This window comes from Equus caballus, chromosome 13 (assembly GCF_041296265.1).
Source record: "Equus caballus isolate H_3958 breed thoroughbred chromosome 13, TB-T2T, whole genome shotgun sequence".
NCBI classification, from domain to species: domain Eukaryota; kingdom Metazoa; phylum Chordata; class Mammalia; order Perissodactyla; family Equidae; genus Equus; species Equus caballus.
The window spans coordinates 25926885-25944820 of record NC_091696.1 but is presented as its reverse complement, the minus strand read 5'-3'; the positions used below and the strand labels follow the sequence as shown (position 1 = coordinate 25944820).

Genomic DNA, 17936 nt, shown 5'->3' with positions numbered 1-17936 from the left:
AAGCACAAGCATGGTAAGGAGAGACATGGGAAATATTCTAAAAAACAAACCACTGGTGGTCTTTGACTCCATGTCCTCCTTCTCTGACAGTCACTAATTCCCTTTGAAAGAAATGGGGGCATCTTCATTCTTTAAAATACTGTGTGGGTAGGTGATGCCCTCGTATCCAAAAGAATCATTCTGTGGCTTGACTTGTCGAAAGGCTTCATCTCAGCAGATGTTAGACTACAAGAGCTCTGAGGGAAGACTGCAGCCTCAGAATGCTGGTGTCAAGGAAAGCAGTTGCTGGAGGTTTGCTCACGTCTCACTAAACGCCAACTAATGCTTCTTTCTCTTTTTTATTTTTTTTGGTCATTTCTACTTTTTCCTTGATCTTTTAATAATGTTGTAGCAAAAAGTATGAATTTTAGTCAATTAAAAGGCTGCGTGAACTCAAAGTATTTCATAGACTAGCTTGACATAAGACTGGCAGGATTGTTATAGCCCTAATTTTTTTACATTATTTTTATTGTGATAAAATATATCTATAACATAAAGTTTGACATTTTAACCATTTTTAAGTGTACAATTCAGTGGTATTAATTATATTCACAATATTGTGCAAAACTATTTCATTACTCCAAAGAGAAACTCTGTCACCATTAAGCAATAACTCCCCACCCCACCACTGGTCCCTAATAACTCCTGTTCTACTTTCTGTCTCTAGGAATTTGCATATTCTAGATACCTCATGTAAGTGGAAACATACAATACTTGTCTTTTTATGTCTAGCTTCTTTCACCTAGCATAATATTTTCAAGGTTCATCCATGTTGTAACATGTATGAGAACTTCATTCCTTTTTTTTTTTTTTTTTTTTTTAAAGATTTTATTTTTTCCTTTTTCTCCCCAAAGCCCCCTGGTACATAGTTGTGTATTCTTCGTTGTGGGTTCTTCTAGTTGTGGCATGTGGGACGCTGCCTCAGCGTGGTCTGATGAGCAGTGCCATGTCCGCGCCCAGGATTCGAACTAACGAAACACTGGGCCGCCTGCAGCGGAGCGCGCGAACTTAACCACCCGGCCACGGGGCCAGCCCCGAACTTCATTCCTTTTTATGGCTGAATAATATTCTATTGTCCATATATGCCACTTTTCGTTTATCCATGCATCTGTTGATGGACACTTGGGTTTTTTCCACCTTTTGGTTATTGTAAATAACGCTACTATGAACCTAAGTGTATAAGTATCTGAGTACCTGTTTTCAATTTGTTTGGGTATATCCCTAAAAGTGGAATTGGTGGGACATATAGTAATACCATATTTAGCTTTTTGAGGAACTGCCAAGATATTTTCCACAGTGGCTGTACCATTTTACATTCTTACCGACATACATAGGAGGGTTCCAATTTCTCCATATCCTTGTTAACACTTGTTATTTTCCTTTTGTTCTTATTATAACTATCCTAGTAGATGTAAAGTGATATCTCCTATGGCTTTGATTTGCATTTCCCTAATGACTAATGATGATGAGCATCCTTCATGTGCTTACTGACCATTTGTATATCTTCTTTGCACAAGTCCTTTGCCCATTTTTGAATTGGGTTGTTTGTCTTTGTTGTTGAGTTCTAGGAGTTTTTTAAATATTCTGGATATTAAACACTTGTCAGTTACATGATTTGCAAATATTTTCTCCTAATCTGCAGGTTTTATTTTCACTTTCTAGATAATGCCCTTTGATGCACAAGTTTTTAATTTTGATGAAGTCCAATTTACCTATTTTCTTTTTTGCTGCTCATGATTTTGGCGTCCTGTCTAGGAATCCACTGCCAAATTCAACGTCATGAAGATTTACCCATATGTTTTCTTCTAAGAGTTCTACAGTTTAGCTCTTATATTTAGGTCACTGATTCATTTTAAGTTAATTTTTGTATTTGTTGTGATATAGGGGTCCAACTCCATTTTTTTCATGGGGAAATCCAGTTGTCCAGCACCATCTATCTGATGAAAATTCTTTACCACTTGAATGGACTTGGCACTCATCTTAAAAATCAGTTGGCCATAGATGCATGAGTTTATTTCTGGACTTTCAATTCTATTCCATTGGTCTGTATGTCTGTCCTGATGCCAGTACCATATTGGTGTTTCTTGTTTTTGTTTTTGTTTTTCTGGGAAAGATTCACTTTGAGCTAATATCTGTTGCCAATCTTCCTCTTTTCTTTTTGTTCTCCCCAAAGCCAAGTACACAGTTGCACATTTTAGTTGTAAGTCCTTCTAGTTCTTCTATGTGAGCCACTGCCACAGCATGGCAACCAACAGACAAGTGGTGTGGTTCTGTGTCTGGGAACCGGACCTGGGCCACTGAAGCAGAGTGCACCAACCTTTAACCACTAGCCACAGGGATGGCTCCATACCATACTGTTTTGATCACTGTAGCTTTTGTAGTAAGTTTTGAAATTGGGAATTGTGAGGCTCCCAACCTTGTTCTTCTTTTTCAATATTGTGTTTTCTACTAGAGGCCTCATGCCATTCCATATGAACTTGAGTATCTCCTTTTCTATTTCTGCAAAAAAGATTGTTGGAATTTTCATAGGAATTGCACTGAATCTGTAAATTGCTTTGGGTAATACTGACATCTTAATAACATTGAATCTTCCCATCCATGAACACAGGATATCTTTTGCCAGTTTCCTTTGATCTAATGAAAAGTGATCTTGTGAAAAGGGCAACCAGTCAAAAGATCTCAATGACTGTACAATACTGTGCTTTTGTCCCTTGGCCTAATGTGCCTTTCATATTGCCACTCTCTAATAAAATTATGATTAACTAACTTTCATTTCCAGGGCCAATAAGATTTCATACTAAAAGAAAAACAATATCTCAGAAGAACAGCTATTTAAGTATTAAGTATTGTTGCTAACAACTTAAGTAAAAAATATTGTTATAAGTTTATTATTATAATATATAGCTCCATCACAAAATTAATGAAACATATAAACACACAAAGAAATGTTCTTATACACAGACATACTCATTCTCACAGCAAAAGACTGAGTTAGTAGTCTTCATATAATTGATATTATACTGAAGAAGGGGAGGCGATTATCTATAACTAAGAGATTAACAGTACCATAGAAATAATTATGCTTTGTTTGTCCCACTTAATTCTTGTAAGAACTCACCCATACATCAAATCTGACCCTAAATCATACAAATTTTCTTGAGAGATATAGAAAGATGGCTGTGTTTTGGGGCTGTACATGTTGGCTGATGGAAAAATGAATGGGAGATGATAGGGAATGACTCAATGTGCTGCAGTAGTCTCTAACCTTTTATGCTTATGAACACTTCTTAGTAAAAAAGTTTTGAGCAGGGGCTGGCCCCGGGGCCAAGTGGTTAAGTTCGTGCGCTCCGCTTCGGCGGCCCAGGGTTTCGCTGATTCGGATCCCGGGCGCAGACATGGCACCGCTCATCAGGCCATGCTGAGGCGGCGTCCCACATAGCACAACCAGAGGCACTCACACTAGAATATACAACCACGTACTATGGTGCTTTGGGGAGAAGAAGAAGGAAAAAAAAAAGTTTTGAGCACACTCCTAAGATACGTATGTTTATAAATTATACACATGAACTACTCACTGCTTATTAAATTGAACATTAGTAAAGTATAACTTCTCTTTTTTTAGACAAAAAACAATTAACTACTAATATTTTCTTCCAGTAACACACTGGATCATCCTGTACACCATAATGAAGACAACTGCTTTAGAGTATAAAAAAAGAAGACGACCAGAGGTGACGGTTTTTGCAACTTACTATACATCCTAACTCTGCTTCTTCTTCTTGAAACTCAGAGACTGAATTTCTGTCTCTTTCTTCAGAGTACTGGCTCACTTAATCTGCTAATGTTCCTTTGTTGGTATCAATAGTAAAAATTTCTCCCTACTTGATCTATTATACAAGAAAGTTTCCAAGTGTTGTTCTCACAGGCAAAGATGGGTCAAGAATCCTGTTACATGACACATTAGGGAAGAAGTCAGGAGCATCCAAGGAGGGCCAGGTGGTTCTCAGAAGTGGCAAAGGGAGAACTGGCCTGTTGGTGGATAGGAAGCCGAAGAGAAGCAAAAGCCAGGTCTGGAGGGCTGACAGACCCCACAAGAGGTATGGTGTGTTCTCACAATGGCTTCTCCCCCAGAAATCAGTCAGGAAATTAAATCCTTCTCTTGCCAAGTAAGTGGCTGGTTAGTCATCTCTTCCAACAGGAATAAAACGGCACAAAGAGATTGTTATCAACCTCATAGGTGAAGAAATCACAAAAAGCCCATGGTTAAATGACGTGGTCTCCCAGCTGTAGCACTGCCTGACTATTTCTTTCATTGGTAACACTAACATTAATAGTATTATCACTTCCCTTTGTAATCTGTTGTTCCTAAGGTGACAAATATTCCCATCTACCTTATTATTTGTTAAAACACATTTTAGATCAAACTAGAAAATAGAACAACATGCCTGGATATACAAAGTGATGTGAAAGGATGGGAGTGTTGGGGAATTGAGACTTGCCCAAAGGATATGTGGTCTTGTGGTTTTGTTAGATTTTTCCTTTTTTTTAAACTTACATCGCTGAGCCTTTCCCGAGAGCTGCTCCTGTGGAAGCCCTTGGATTCTCCACTGGCGCTTTCACTGTCACTGTCCCTGCAGCTGTTCTGCCCTGGCTTGAGCTAAAGGCAAAAGAAAAGAGAAAAAAGAAAAGAGTCAGTGGTCTCCTCACACAAGTGTTTCTTCACTCCTGTTCTTTATTCTTTGTCAAAAGTGAACTATTTAAGGTCCTGATCTTTAACATTCTTCTCAGTTTCTGAATAGTGCCAGGCAAGCTGTGATAGAAAGAAACATGACAATGTCAATATAGATAAAAGACTTAGCAAGGCTTAAATAAACACTTGAAAAGTCTAACAAAGGTCCATGGATCTTGGAAAGTAATCTTCCCTCAGATTACTCCTCTGTTCCATTGTGATTTTTTGTGACTAATAAAAAGACCAAAAACACTGAATAAGCTAAAGACAGATTACACCAACTAGGATTTCCCACCTTATTTCTTCTGTCCTCTTCTGAAAAAAAGAAACAAAAAAAACAGAACAAGAAATAAAGTTTTCCCCTCCTAGGAGAAAAATGAGGAGACGCTACATTTTATGCTTTAACCTCTGGGAAGACACTTAATGATCCTGTTTTCTGAGACAACATTCTGGAGATCTCTGCCAGATATTTAAAGTACCAAACCAAGACCTACAGCTTAAGTAAATTAAGCCAGCACTCATTCCACAAATATGTATTAAGTGCCACATTTGGGCCTGGTAGTAACAGTTAAACCCCCCAAAAATAAATAAATAAAAAAGAAAGTCTCTGATCCTACGAAGCTTACATTTTAGCAGTTTTCATACAACTACCCAACTCTGATTTTCACATTCAGGAAGTTCTACACATTTACCTAGCTCTGATTTTCCATTAAAAATGAACAAACACAGAGACACCCCTGATGGTCTAGTGGTCAAAGTTCAGCGTTCTCAGCATTTCGGTGGCCCAGGTTCACTTCCCAGTCATGGAACCACACCACCCATCTGTCAGTTGCCATGCTGTGGTGGCGGCTCACAGAAGAACTAGAAGGACCTACAACTAGGATATACAACCATGCACTGGGGAGTTTTGGGGTAGGGGGGACGGGGAGAACAAACACACAATTGAAACCATCAGTCCATATGAGGATATGAGTCACACACATATGGACACAGACTTCTCTAATGGAACCCAGAAAAATGATGCTAATTTTACTTTGTCTCCTCCAAAGCCCTTAAGTATTTAGTTTTCTCCTAAATTACTGCTAACCTGCTAATTCTAAATTAATTCAGATACAAGCTGTATGAGCCTTTTCTTATTACTATGGAATAAAAGTTCAGAATATTGTCATTCTCTTCAAGTTTTAACTTTTATACTTATAATAAAGGAGGATTTAATCTAAAGTGAACATCACTTTCTCTCAACTTCCTGAACATGTCATGTCCACTCCTGCTCTGTGCTTTTTCACACTAGATTTCCTCTGTCTCAAATGCTCAGCCTTACCTTCTCTGTGCTTCTCAGGACAAGACTTTTTTAAACTCAGATATTATCTCTTCCACTATGGTCTTTGAAGAGCTCTTTATTTCTATATTTATTTTTTAACATATGCTTTCAAAGTTTAACTAGCATATCATTCCTCATTAAATGCCCTTGATAATTATGATATATTTTCAAGTTTAAAATATCCTACTGTTAAATACATTTGTACTGATGATGAAACCTGTATGTGGAGTGGGCCCTCTAATTCATAAGCAATGTCAGAACTCTTATCCCACTGGATCTCTGAGTTAGGTAAAGGTAGACGAAGCTACCTCCAATGGATGGATGAAGAGAGAGAGCAAATTATGTGCTCAGAATCAGGCAGGAGGTCTCGGACTAAACCCTTGTCTCTACTGCCCACTGCTCTCTTCATTTTAATTCTTAGTACCCACTGATGTGTTTACATTTAACCTAGAATTAACGATTCTGCAGCATATCAGTATTCTCCATAGAATATATTTTTAATACATTTGTGGTACCTGACTGTATTCACAAGGAAAGAAATCTTATTAGGTAATATTTGATCAAGAGATGTATATAAAAGCTCAGTCCTCCAACTTAGGGTGAGAAACATCCAGCAGAGAATTAAGGGTATAAAGGCGTGAAGACTTTTCTTAATATCCAACTGGCTTAATAAAATCTAGACTTTGCATTTGGGTCTCTTCCATGTTTCTTCATGGAAGGAAAATGATGACTTCAACAAGCCCCAACAAGAGATGCCAGTGGCCCTGGCATAAATTATCTGACTAAATGTTGATCTAGGCTAAGGGCAAAACCTAAGAAAAACCAAGAGGAAGCAGCTTGCTGGCCTTCCCTGTGCCCTGCCAGCAAAAGCACTTCAGTGAATTCTCTTCAGAGAACCTTACATAAAATCTACCCCCACACTATCCCTTTCTCCTCCAAAGCCAGGATCAAGTTTAAAGGAAACTTAGGATTTTAAGCTGTCAGAAAGCTCAATATTTCAAAGAAATGGACTGACTACAGTAAGTACTAAAGCTAAACCACAAGATTTCAGGCAAAGAAGTATTCATTCCTAATCCCATGAATACATTTAAAACTGGCATTTTCCGCCATGTCCAATGGATCATTTGGGGTAGCATAACTAACTCAGAGGTTATAATCCTTCACCTGAAATTCCCAGCTATTACCTACAACCAAGAGACATTACAAAGGCCAGGTGCTGGCTCAAACATTTAAAGACCCAAGAAAAATCGATCTGCTTGCATTGATTTCTCCTAGCATCCACGGTAGCTCTCCTATAAGAAAGCTTTGCTATAACTGATGCAATCAGATTTCTTACTATCAGGCTTGAGATAATTCAGGACCTCATTTATTTAAAAATTACTGTAATGGACTCTCCAGTTCCAGAAGTTTCTTCCCATTAGAATATTATATAGTTTAGGCAGCAGAATTAGAACAAAACAGACAAAATTAAAGGAAGCTAGTATGTGTCAAGAGTGGCAGCACATCATCAATAAGATTCACATTGGGCTGGCCCAGTAGTGCAGTGGTTAAGTTTACACGTTCCGCTTGGGCGACCCAGGGTTCACCCGTTCGGATACCAGGTACAAATCTATGCATTGCTTGTCAAGCCATGCTGTGGAAGCCGTCCCACATATAAAGTAGAGGAAGACGGGCAGGGAGGTTAGCTCAGGGCCAGTCTTCCTCAGCAAAAAGCAGATGATTGGCGGCAGATGTTAGCTCAGGGCTAATCTTCCTCAAAAAGAAATAAATAAGATTAACAACTTTTATAAAAAGTAAGAAGCCAGTTGTTTTTCATTAAATCTCATTGTCAATAATATATTCTCCAAACTCTGAAACTGTGATCTCATCATAGAGTTAACTGTTACTAACCACTAATTAGGAAAACAGAGATCCACAGTTTTCTCACATTGCTAATGAAAATATAACAAAGTCCCATTAACCTGGATTGAGTCAAGGTAAAGCAATTCTGTGCACATCTGCCAAGATTTGTGAGCCAGACTGTGCCATTCTTTTCAGCTTGATTATGGAGAATTCTGACAAGATGCTAGACGCTCAGCAGGTGTCATTAACCCTTCAAACAAAATTCATAGAAAGATAAAGTGTGTAGAGAAGATATCTATGCCTGGAACTCAAGAGGAAGGATGTGAATTATGCACTGCAATATAGTAGAGCATCCAAAAGTAATCTCCTACCACAGTTTTGGTTGTAAAAGCAGCATAAATTCTATCTCAGATTGCTGAGTTTTCCTATAGGAATCTAAATGAATTCTACACAATGCTTGAAAAATGTGTCAGTAAGTACAGAATCTTCTTTTATTCAACAAAATTTTGTAATACACCTTCACTTGCATCAAAGTAGCAAGTATTTAATCTTGTAAAAATGTTGTTTTGTTTTTTCAAAATGTCCCCAAATGGGGAAAGTTTCATAGGTTGGGTGACATTTCTACTAATTTATCCCTTTAGGCTTTAAAAGGTAGTTCAGATGAGAGGCACAGAACCAAACTAAAAAACTTTATGAAAAAGCTGACACATCAAAATGAGCTAACAGGAAATAACTACTATACAGAAAATAACAAAGCTGAATAGAAAAAACATTTTCTTCAGAAATGAATAATATATTGTATTTTTAAATGTACAAAACAAGTTGTGCCAAAAAGTTAAAAATTAAATTCTGGAAACTAGGGCAGGGCAAAGAATTTATGCGAAATTTCTTGGGGATCATAGAATCAGAAGTTATCTTGTTATTGTCTTCAACAGAGAAAGAATTTTAAGTAAGGATTTGAAAATCTTAAAAGTTAACCATTAGCAAATTTAGATATTAAAAATGTTTGTCTTCCAAATCATTATGAAAGATAAAAGGATCAATACCATAATTAATAAAGAAATGGAGAGAAAATAAGGGAAACAGCAAGAAAGCAAAAGCATATAACTAAGCATATTGGTTATAATAACAATAATATACGTGGATTAAGCTCTCACTTAAAAAAAAGCAAGGACAGCTAGTTTGTATTAGGTAAAATAGATAAATAAATATCCTATTATTTGTTAGTTATAAAGGACTCCTAAATGTAAAAAAAGAGAAAAAAAGATTTAACAGAAATAAATGACTAGATGAAGTCATATGTCAAAGATAATCATTTTAGAGTGATGAAAGGTATACTCTTTATCTTTTATACTCCTGTACTTTATACTAAGAGATTAAGTTATAAACTTTGATATGCCATTATATATAGTAAAAACATTTTAAATAATAAAGGAAATAAACAGAAGGTGGAGACTTTAGCATCCTACTAATCAGGGAGAAAGAAAACAGAACAATAGAAAAGGACAGAGAAGTTAAAAAAACTCAGTTTGACTCAGGCAATAGATAGTAAATATGGTAACTTACAGAGACCATACCATCCAGAGCATCCACGGGACATTACCACCAATTGAAGATGTATTAGGTCACAAAAAATATCAGAATAAATTGCGAAATGTAAAAGTTACATGAGCAGCCTTTGCTATGATAAAAATTAATGACAACACTCTGAACTAAATATTCATATCATCTAGATATTTTTAAAAATCTTTTTCAAAAAGTTCTTTTTAAAAATTCTCTCCACAATTAAAATTGAGTCAAAGACAAAATCACAAAAACACCACTTAAAAGTTAAGAAAATGAAAACCATAAACATGTAAATTAACTCTACAGAATCTGTAATATCTGTGCTAGAGGTTAACTCATTTATTTTCTATTAAATGGGAAATAACAGAAATAAATAGCCTAATTATAGAAATCAAAATGAACATAAAGAAATAAGACAAAAAAGCAACTATAGGGAAAATTAAAGGAAGGAGATTTTTTAAATAACTACATAATGAATTGGAAATCAAAATATTAAACAATTAGGGGCCAGCCCCATGGCCGAGCTGTTAAGTTCGAGCACTCCACTTCGGTGGCCCAGGGTTTCACCGGTTCGGATCCTGGGCGTGGACATGGCACTGCTCATCAAGCCATGCTGAAGCGGCATCCCACATGCCACAACTAGATGGACCCACAACTAAACATATACAACTATGTGCCAGGGGCCTTTGGGGAGAAAAAGGAAAAATAAAATCTTAAAAAAAAAAATTATACAATTAATAAATTAGATTAAAATTGGGAACAAAACCCACAAAGATAAAGGAGACATACATCTTAAAAATCTAAGAATAAAAAAAAAAACCAAAAATAGAAATAATATATTATATAATGATAATGTGATAATATAATAATATATAATGTGAAATATGTGATTATCATTACAAAAATGTGATAAGCACATTTCTAAATTATAGCAGTAAACATTATTCTATGGTAGTACTGTCAAAATCATAATCAAATACTTTAAAGTTTTAAAGCAAATTTAACAAAATTTGATCCAGAGTGTGAAAAAAACATCCAAAGCTAATCTGTGCCCAAATCTGACAATAACAAAACAAAGAGGGCACTATGGAATGATCTTAATTAAAAGAGCTGCAAAAATCTGATGAAATACAGCAAATTAAACTTAATAATAGGTTAAAGGATAGTCTACCAAGTTCTAGCAGAATTTTTCACAAGAATATAAGAGTCCATCCTTTCACAGCTGGGTACAAGGAAAATATTTGAGGCTATGGCAAAGTTCTAAAATTGGAGTATAGTGATTGTTGCACAACTCTATAAATTTAATAAAACTAAATTTTTTACTTACGAGTGAATTTTATGGTATATAACTTATATTTCAATAAAGCAGTTTATTTTAAAAAGTAAGAGATTCCATCAGTTTAATCTCTTACTCGAGAAAGAGTCAGGTCCCTGTTAAGGACTTTATCTGATTAAATCATAGGTTAGGCCCATAGAAGGTAACTCCCTTTCTTAAAGCCAACTCTGCTATATAAAAAAGTCTAATCACGGGAGTGAACAGGGGACACATATCTTGAGAGCCATCTTAGAATTCTACCAATGACAGTGGGTTTACAAAGACAAGAAAACGAGAAATTGCCTCTAAATCTGTGTATCATAAAATCACTCCAACAGAACTAGGCAAATTTTAGTAATGCAAAATAAGATAGAGGTCTTGGATATGCCTGGACTTTAGAGTGTCACTTACCTATGGCAGTGATGTTCCCAAACAAATATTTAAGAATATTTAACAAATAATAACTAGAAGATTGTGTTATTAGCTTGAAAAATGGAAACTATTGGAGACGCACTTGCCCAACGCATACATTATTCCACATTTAAAGGGGTTCAGCAGACTTCATAGCAGTAGAAAAAACTCAAAGACAAAATAAAGAGAGGAAACTAAGCCAAGATCAATCTGACTGCACAGTCTCAAAGATAAACAAGAAGCAATGAAGACAATCAAGAGCAATATGACCAACTTTGACACCCTTCCAACAGACACACTCAACCCAGACAAGAGAACTTAATAGTGCTCTAGAGCTTATCAAGAGAATCATAACTTTAATCTACGATTTGCCCAAGAGGCTATTAACGATACTATTTCTTTACAACTTAACGTGAAGGGAAGAGAACGGAAGTGTAAAAAGCAGTGCTTGATATATAACTAATATCTCTATCTACAACTTGGGTACTATTTCTAGGTTGAATTATGTTAACAAAAGGCATGATAACATACCTTACTCTTCATTTTCTACCAAAAAGGAAGTCTAAACTATAGAAGAAAAAAGAATGTACAAAAATGAGATTAAAAGAGAAAAGCCTGAACAAACTGAAGGTGTTTGGCATTCCTTGGGTATGACTGTGAACTAAAGGATAAATCTGTTTTCAAAAAGGATGAGAGTAGGCCAGCCCTGTAGCTGAGTGGTTAAGTTCACACGCTCCACTTCGGTGGCCCAGGGTTTTGGGATCCTGGGCACAGACATGGTATCACTCATCAGGCCACGCTGTGGTGGCGTCCCACATGCCACAACCAGAAGGATCCACAACTAAAATATACAACTATGTACTGGGGGGATTTGGGGAGAAAAAGCAGAAAAAAGATTGGCAATAGTTGTTAGCTCAGGTGCCAATCTTAAATATATATACATATATATATATATATATATATATGAAGGATCAGAAATTCACACACAATACATGAATGCAATGGAAAAGTAATTGATAAAGGAACGTTTGACTACTTTGGTATAATTTCTAGCCTTCTGAAAATGAGATTTTGATTATTAAAAAAATTCTGAGACAATATTATTTGGTTGGTGAGAGTGAATATGTAAAAATAACAAATTCACAAACATTCACATTTTCAAACAACTTTTTAAATGGCTTAGCGTTCTTTAAAATAACCATCACCCTCAAATATAAAACACTTTACCCCTTTTGTTTTTCCCATTCCACTATGCAAAAATAGCCAACCAAAGTCTAAGAAAGGAAACGTGTAAGATGAGTCTGGCACATCTTGTCATCCCAGAAAGACCAAGTCAAAGAGACTTGGGGAGTCAAATTTAAGGGGTAAAAACTAAACAAAGATGGGACAAGTTGAGTATCAATAGCATTAATAACATGATGAGTTGAAACACATCAGACATGTTTAAATACACACGTATACAATTATATTAAAAGAAAACCAACAAACAAAAAAATACCTTATTGGTTACCCTTGTAGGACCTTCTAAAAACAAAAATTAAGCAAAGAAAGAATCAAGCACCGATAGCTGCTAACATCAGACAAAGAGAAAACCAGATAATACATGCTTCCTGATATAAGAACACATCACCTCCCCCCGCAAAAAATCAAACCTGGATCTGTTTCACCGCAGATGATACTTCAAGTTTGCAAGGACAGGGGCACATGTTAAACCACACGTCAGGGGATACAATCAGCAAAATCCAGAAATCACCACATTCCCACAATGAATAAGGTGCAAGGTAAATATACTAGAAGAGTAGGAATGAGATAACAAGACACATAAGACATCTCAACCAATTGCCAGGTATATATCTCGTTTTAAACCTAATTTGAGCAAAGTAGAAAAAAATTATGAGACAAACTCAGGAATAAGTATATTGACTAGGTATTGCTGATATTAAGAAATTGATGTTTATGTTTTGATATAGTTATAATAAGAAATCAGAGCCTTTTAGAGATACATATTGAAATACCCATGGCTGCAATGATTTGATATCTGAAATTTACTTTTTGAAACAATCCAGGTGATGAGGGCACAGCATCTGTGTGGGAGTGGGTAGAGTGTGGGTAGATATAGATGGAACAGGATTAGCCATGTCTTAACACATACGGATTTATTATACTGTTATTTCTATTTTCATATACATTTTAAACTTGCCATAATAATTTTTGAAAACCTTATTCCCAGAAAAGGCACTGTTCTTATCTAACCTATACACTTACTGGCTATTCATTTTAATTGCAAGATTATGAACATCTAGAATTAGTTTGATATAAAATACTTTGGTTGCAAGATGTCAAAAATTTTATGACATGAATTTTGATAGCAAACCTCTTTCCATTTTGCCACTGTTATGATATCAATTCATTTCAAATCCAATCAAAAATTAAACTCTTACCAAGGCTAAATGTTCTCCTCTGTCCATGGGTATCTTAATGTTAGTTGGCTCAGGCTGCCATAACAAAATACCATAGACTAGTGGCTTAAACAAGGTATTTTCTCCCAGTTCTGGGGGCTAGAATACAAGATCGAGGTGCCAGCAGGGTCGGTTTCTGGTGAGAATGGTCTTCCTGCTTGTAGACAGCCACTTTCTCTCTCTACCCTCACACAGAGGGGAGAGGGAACTACAGCGCCCTGGTGACTCTTCTTATAAAGGACATTATCCTATCAGGGCCCTACTCTTACAACCTCATTTATCCGTTTTTGTTTTTTCCTCTTCTTCTTTTTCTGCTCCCCAAAGCCCCCTAGTACATAGTTGTATATTCTAGTCGTAGGTACTTCTGGTTGTGCTATGTGGGACGCCACCTCAGCGTGGCTTGATGAGTGGTGCCAGGTTCGTGCACAGGATCCAAACTGGCAAAACCCTAGGACATCAAAGTGGTGTGCAGGAATCTAACCACTCGGCCACGAGGCCAGACATTCATTTTTCCTTAATTACTTCCTTAATCCAAATACATTGACAGGGTTAGGGCTTCAACATATGAATATGAATGGGGGGGGGTGGACACAGTTCAGTCTACAGCTCTTAGCAACCTGCATATTACTAAACTTATCACCAATTAGTGACTACATTACTTCTATGAGGACAGAAATAAACTCGTTTAGCAAGCACTATAGTCAACTTTTTTGAAAAGCCATAGACATTTCATTGTTGGCACAGGTCCCACAAATGTATGTTCTATAGAGTATTTGAGGTCTCTATTATAGACTAAATTACGTCCACCCAAAACTCATATGGTGACATCCTAACTTCCATGATTTCAGAATGAGACTGTATTTGGAGATAGGGACTTTAAAAAGGTAATTAAGTTGAAATGAGTCCATTAGGGTGGGCCCTAATCTAATTTGACTAGTGTCCTTATAAGAAGAGGAGACTGAGACATAGGGAGAGACACCAGGGATACACATGCACAGAGAAAAGGCCATGAGAGGGCACAGTGAGAAGGCGGCCATCTACAAGGCAAGGAGAGAGGCCCTAGGAGAAACCAAACCTGCCAACATCTTGATCTTGGACTTCTAGTCTCCAGAACTGTGAGAAATAAATTTCTGTTTTTTAAGCAACCCACTCTGTGTTATTTTGTTATGGCAGCCATAGCAAACTAATATAATCCTTTTCTTTAGAGTACAAATATAAGGGGTATTATTTTTCCCACGTTAGAAGAGAAGACAATGAATCAAGACAAAACGAAGAAACCCTGCTATCTTTCCATTTCTTTCATTCCCTTTACAAAAGAGTCTTGCAAACATTTTATTCAGTATCTCCAATTTTTCTCCTCCCATTCTCTGTTAAACCCAGTCCAATGAAGCTTTTGTCCCCTATACGCCATGAAACTGCTCCTGCCAAGCTCAACAACAGGCTATCAGAAGCATTTGCAGACCTTGGGGCAAGAGACCTAAAAACTTTATGTCTCAATAGTCAAAAGTTGTAAATCAAGGTAATATAGTGTTAAAGAAAATATATCTTATCCTCTGAGCTTGCTTAGATGAACATTCATAATAACACAGAAGGCCAGGTTTTCATTTAGAATTCTGTATTCCTTGAAGTTTCTTGATGGAATGTGGCAGTGTAGAAGAGGTGGCCCCTGGCCTAGTGTCCTTCTCTTCCCAAATGCAGTTCTGTCCCACATCTGAAGAAGCCTCACTTGTACATATGATAACATTTCAGCCCAACTCCAGGCTCCATCCACATCGCCCACTTTACCCAATTCCCACTAGCAGTGCCCTCAACTCAGGCTTGGGCATATGCATAGCTGAGGGACAGTCTGCTCTCAGGAGGACAGACCTGGGAAATAGACCTTGAAAGCCAGATTGAGGATATTTGGGCTAGGAATCCTGGAGTGCCAGACAACCAGTAGCATGGTGTAGATGGGGAGTGGTGGGCTCCAAGTGGTCACAGGTTCTTGGCCTTATGAACTCTTCCACTCTGGGAAAGGACATGGCTTAAGAAGGGCCAGAGCAGGGACCAGGGCATAAGTCCCTCTTGCTTGGCTTTAAAGGCAGCACCAGTCATCAACAACCTATAAATGCTAAACTTAGTGGTTACTCTCAGTCTCCAACTTTCTGACCTATCTAACAGTAGCATCTGACACAACTGGTCACTCCCTCATCCTTGAAGCTCTGTGCTTCACTCCTGCTTTTCCTCCTATCTCTCTGGCCACTCTTCATTTATCAGTCTTTTGATGAGTCCTCCACATCTTCCCAACTCTTAATGTTAGGTTCCCCATGGTGCAGTCCTTGGACCTCTTCTTTTTGTTGTCTATACTCACTACCTTTGATGATCTCATCCAGTTTCATGCTTGTAAATACTACCTACATGCTGATGATGCCTAATTTATATCCTCAGCCCCAATCGCTTCCCAAAATTCCAAGTTTCTAGCTCTAGATGCATCTTCCAATTTCACTTAGACGTATAAGAGGCATCTCAAACTTAAAATGACTAAAGCAATATTCTCAATGTTTCCAGCTGTTATTAATAGTAACTTCACCTTTCCGATCAGTTAGGCCCAAATCTTCTCCCTTCTTTAGATCTTTTACTTAAATGTCATTTTCTCAGTGAGGACTTCCCTCATCATCCTATTTACAACTGCGACCCTGCCTCTATTTAACACATTTTAATGTATTATATATTTTACTCATTTTATTTGTTCGCTGTCTCCTCCAAATTCCTACTCCCCTCAACCACACCACAACTAGATTATAAGCTAAATTAGAACAAGAATTTTTATCTGTTTTGTTCAGTATCTGCAGAATATAGAACAGTGCCTAGAATTTAGTAGACAATAAATAAGTTCAATTAATCAGTATGCATAATCTTTTAAGGTCTGCAACATGTAACTCAGTTTTTAAAATCTCCCACTGAAAGGCCCTTGGAGCTATTAACAAAGAGTATGTCTGGGTTATAAAAAGCTAGTCTTTTAGGACTGGTCAATAAGGGGAGCTCAAAAGCTGAGTGGTAATATGAAAAGCGGCATGTGCACTAGTGAACTTGTGGGCTTTGCGATTATACAAAATCAGCCTTTAGATTCCTTATTATTCAAAAAATGCTATTGCTGAGTTTGTTCTTGAAACAGTGATCCTACATAATTTAAGATATTTTAGATAGTCAGGTATAGGATTATAAAATGAAAAGTAGCATATAATTACAGTTAGTTTAATAAATCTTCATCCTGGCATTTGAGAATTTTAAAAGTACTTTTTCAGCAAAAGGTCAAAAACCACTACCAAGAAAAGTTAATAGCTCTCTTAGTATTATACATGTTTTTGACGAGATTGCCACTTTTAAGTAATTTGGATAATCTGAAGCATTTAAAAATCCTAATTATTTTACCTTCTAACAAGTGCTTTAAAAAAATACTTTTCTTTTTCTTTTAAAATTAATCTAGCAAAAACCTTCTTCCAACATATCCCATGCAAAGGCAGAAAGATTTAAACACGTGTATTACCAAACACTGATTTAATAATAATAATAACAACAATAATATTTATAAAAGAAACCCAGGGGCCAGCTCCATAGCTGAGTGGTTAAGCTTGGGCACTCCACTTTGGTGGCCCAGGGTTTCACAGGTTTGGATCCTGGGCACTGACACGGCACCACCTGTGAGGCCACGCTGAGGCAGCATCCTACATGCCACAGCTAGAAGGACCCACAACTAAAATACACAACTATGTACTGGGGGGCTTTGCGGAGAAAAAGCAGGAAAGAAATAAAAAAGAAATCCAATTGGTTATGGAAGTAAATATATTCTCCTGAATAAATTTTTAAGTGAGAAGGTACCTTCTAGGGATACGGCGTAAGTTTATTTTTGTCATACTGCAGAGTAATGGTTTGTATGACCTCCAGTATCAGCACACTCCACTGGAAACAGGAGCACTAGCTGAATTCACTCTGCAGTTATACAAGGTGATTTTAGCACCGTGCTAACGAGGTCCCCACACCTACATTGTCCTGTATCATTTATTTGCATCATCTGCCTGGCTTCTGAGGAATCTGAGAGCCTCAGGGTTTACAACAAACTTCACTACCATATAGTAAGTGATTTTCACTTGGCTCCAGAAGATTTAAAGTTATGAAGCCTTTCCTTTTTTAACCTGGGCAAAATAGACACAGGAAATGGGATAATCCAATTTTGAATAAGGGACAGATGAGATAAAGAAAGCTTACAGAGAGAAC

General features: G+C 36.9%; 1 protein-coding gene across 8 annotated transcripts in view; it reads right to left on the bottom strand.

The window, feature by feature from the left end:
- The window catches only part of AUTS2 (activator of transcription and developmental regulator AUTS2), a 1156658-nt gene that overhangs the window by 625887 nt on the left and 512835 nt on the right, over window positions 1-17936 (bottom strand). For all 8 annotated transcript variants that reach the window (XM_023616830.2, XM_023616828.2, XM_023616831.2 and 5 more), the window contains one exon: window positions 4595-4696. In XM_023616830.2, the coding sequence (XP_023472598.1) occupies window positions 4595-4696 (102 nt within the window). The remainder of the gene's footprint in view (window positions 1-4594; window positions 4697-17936) is intronic.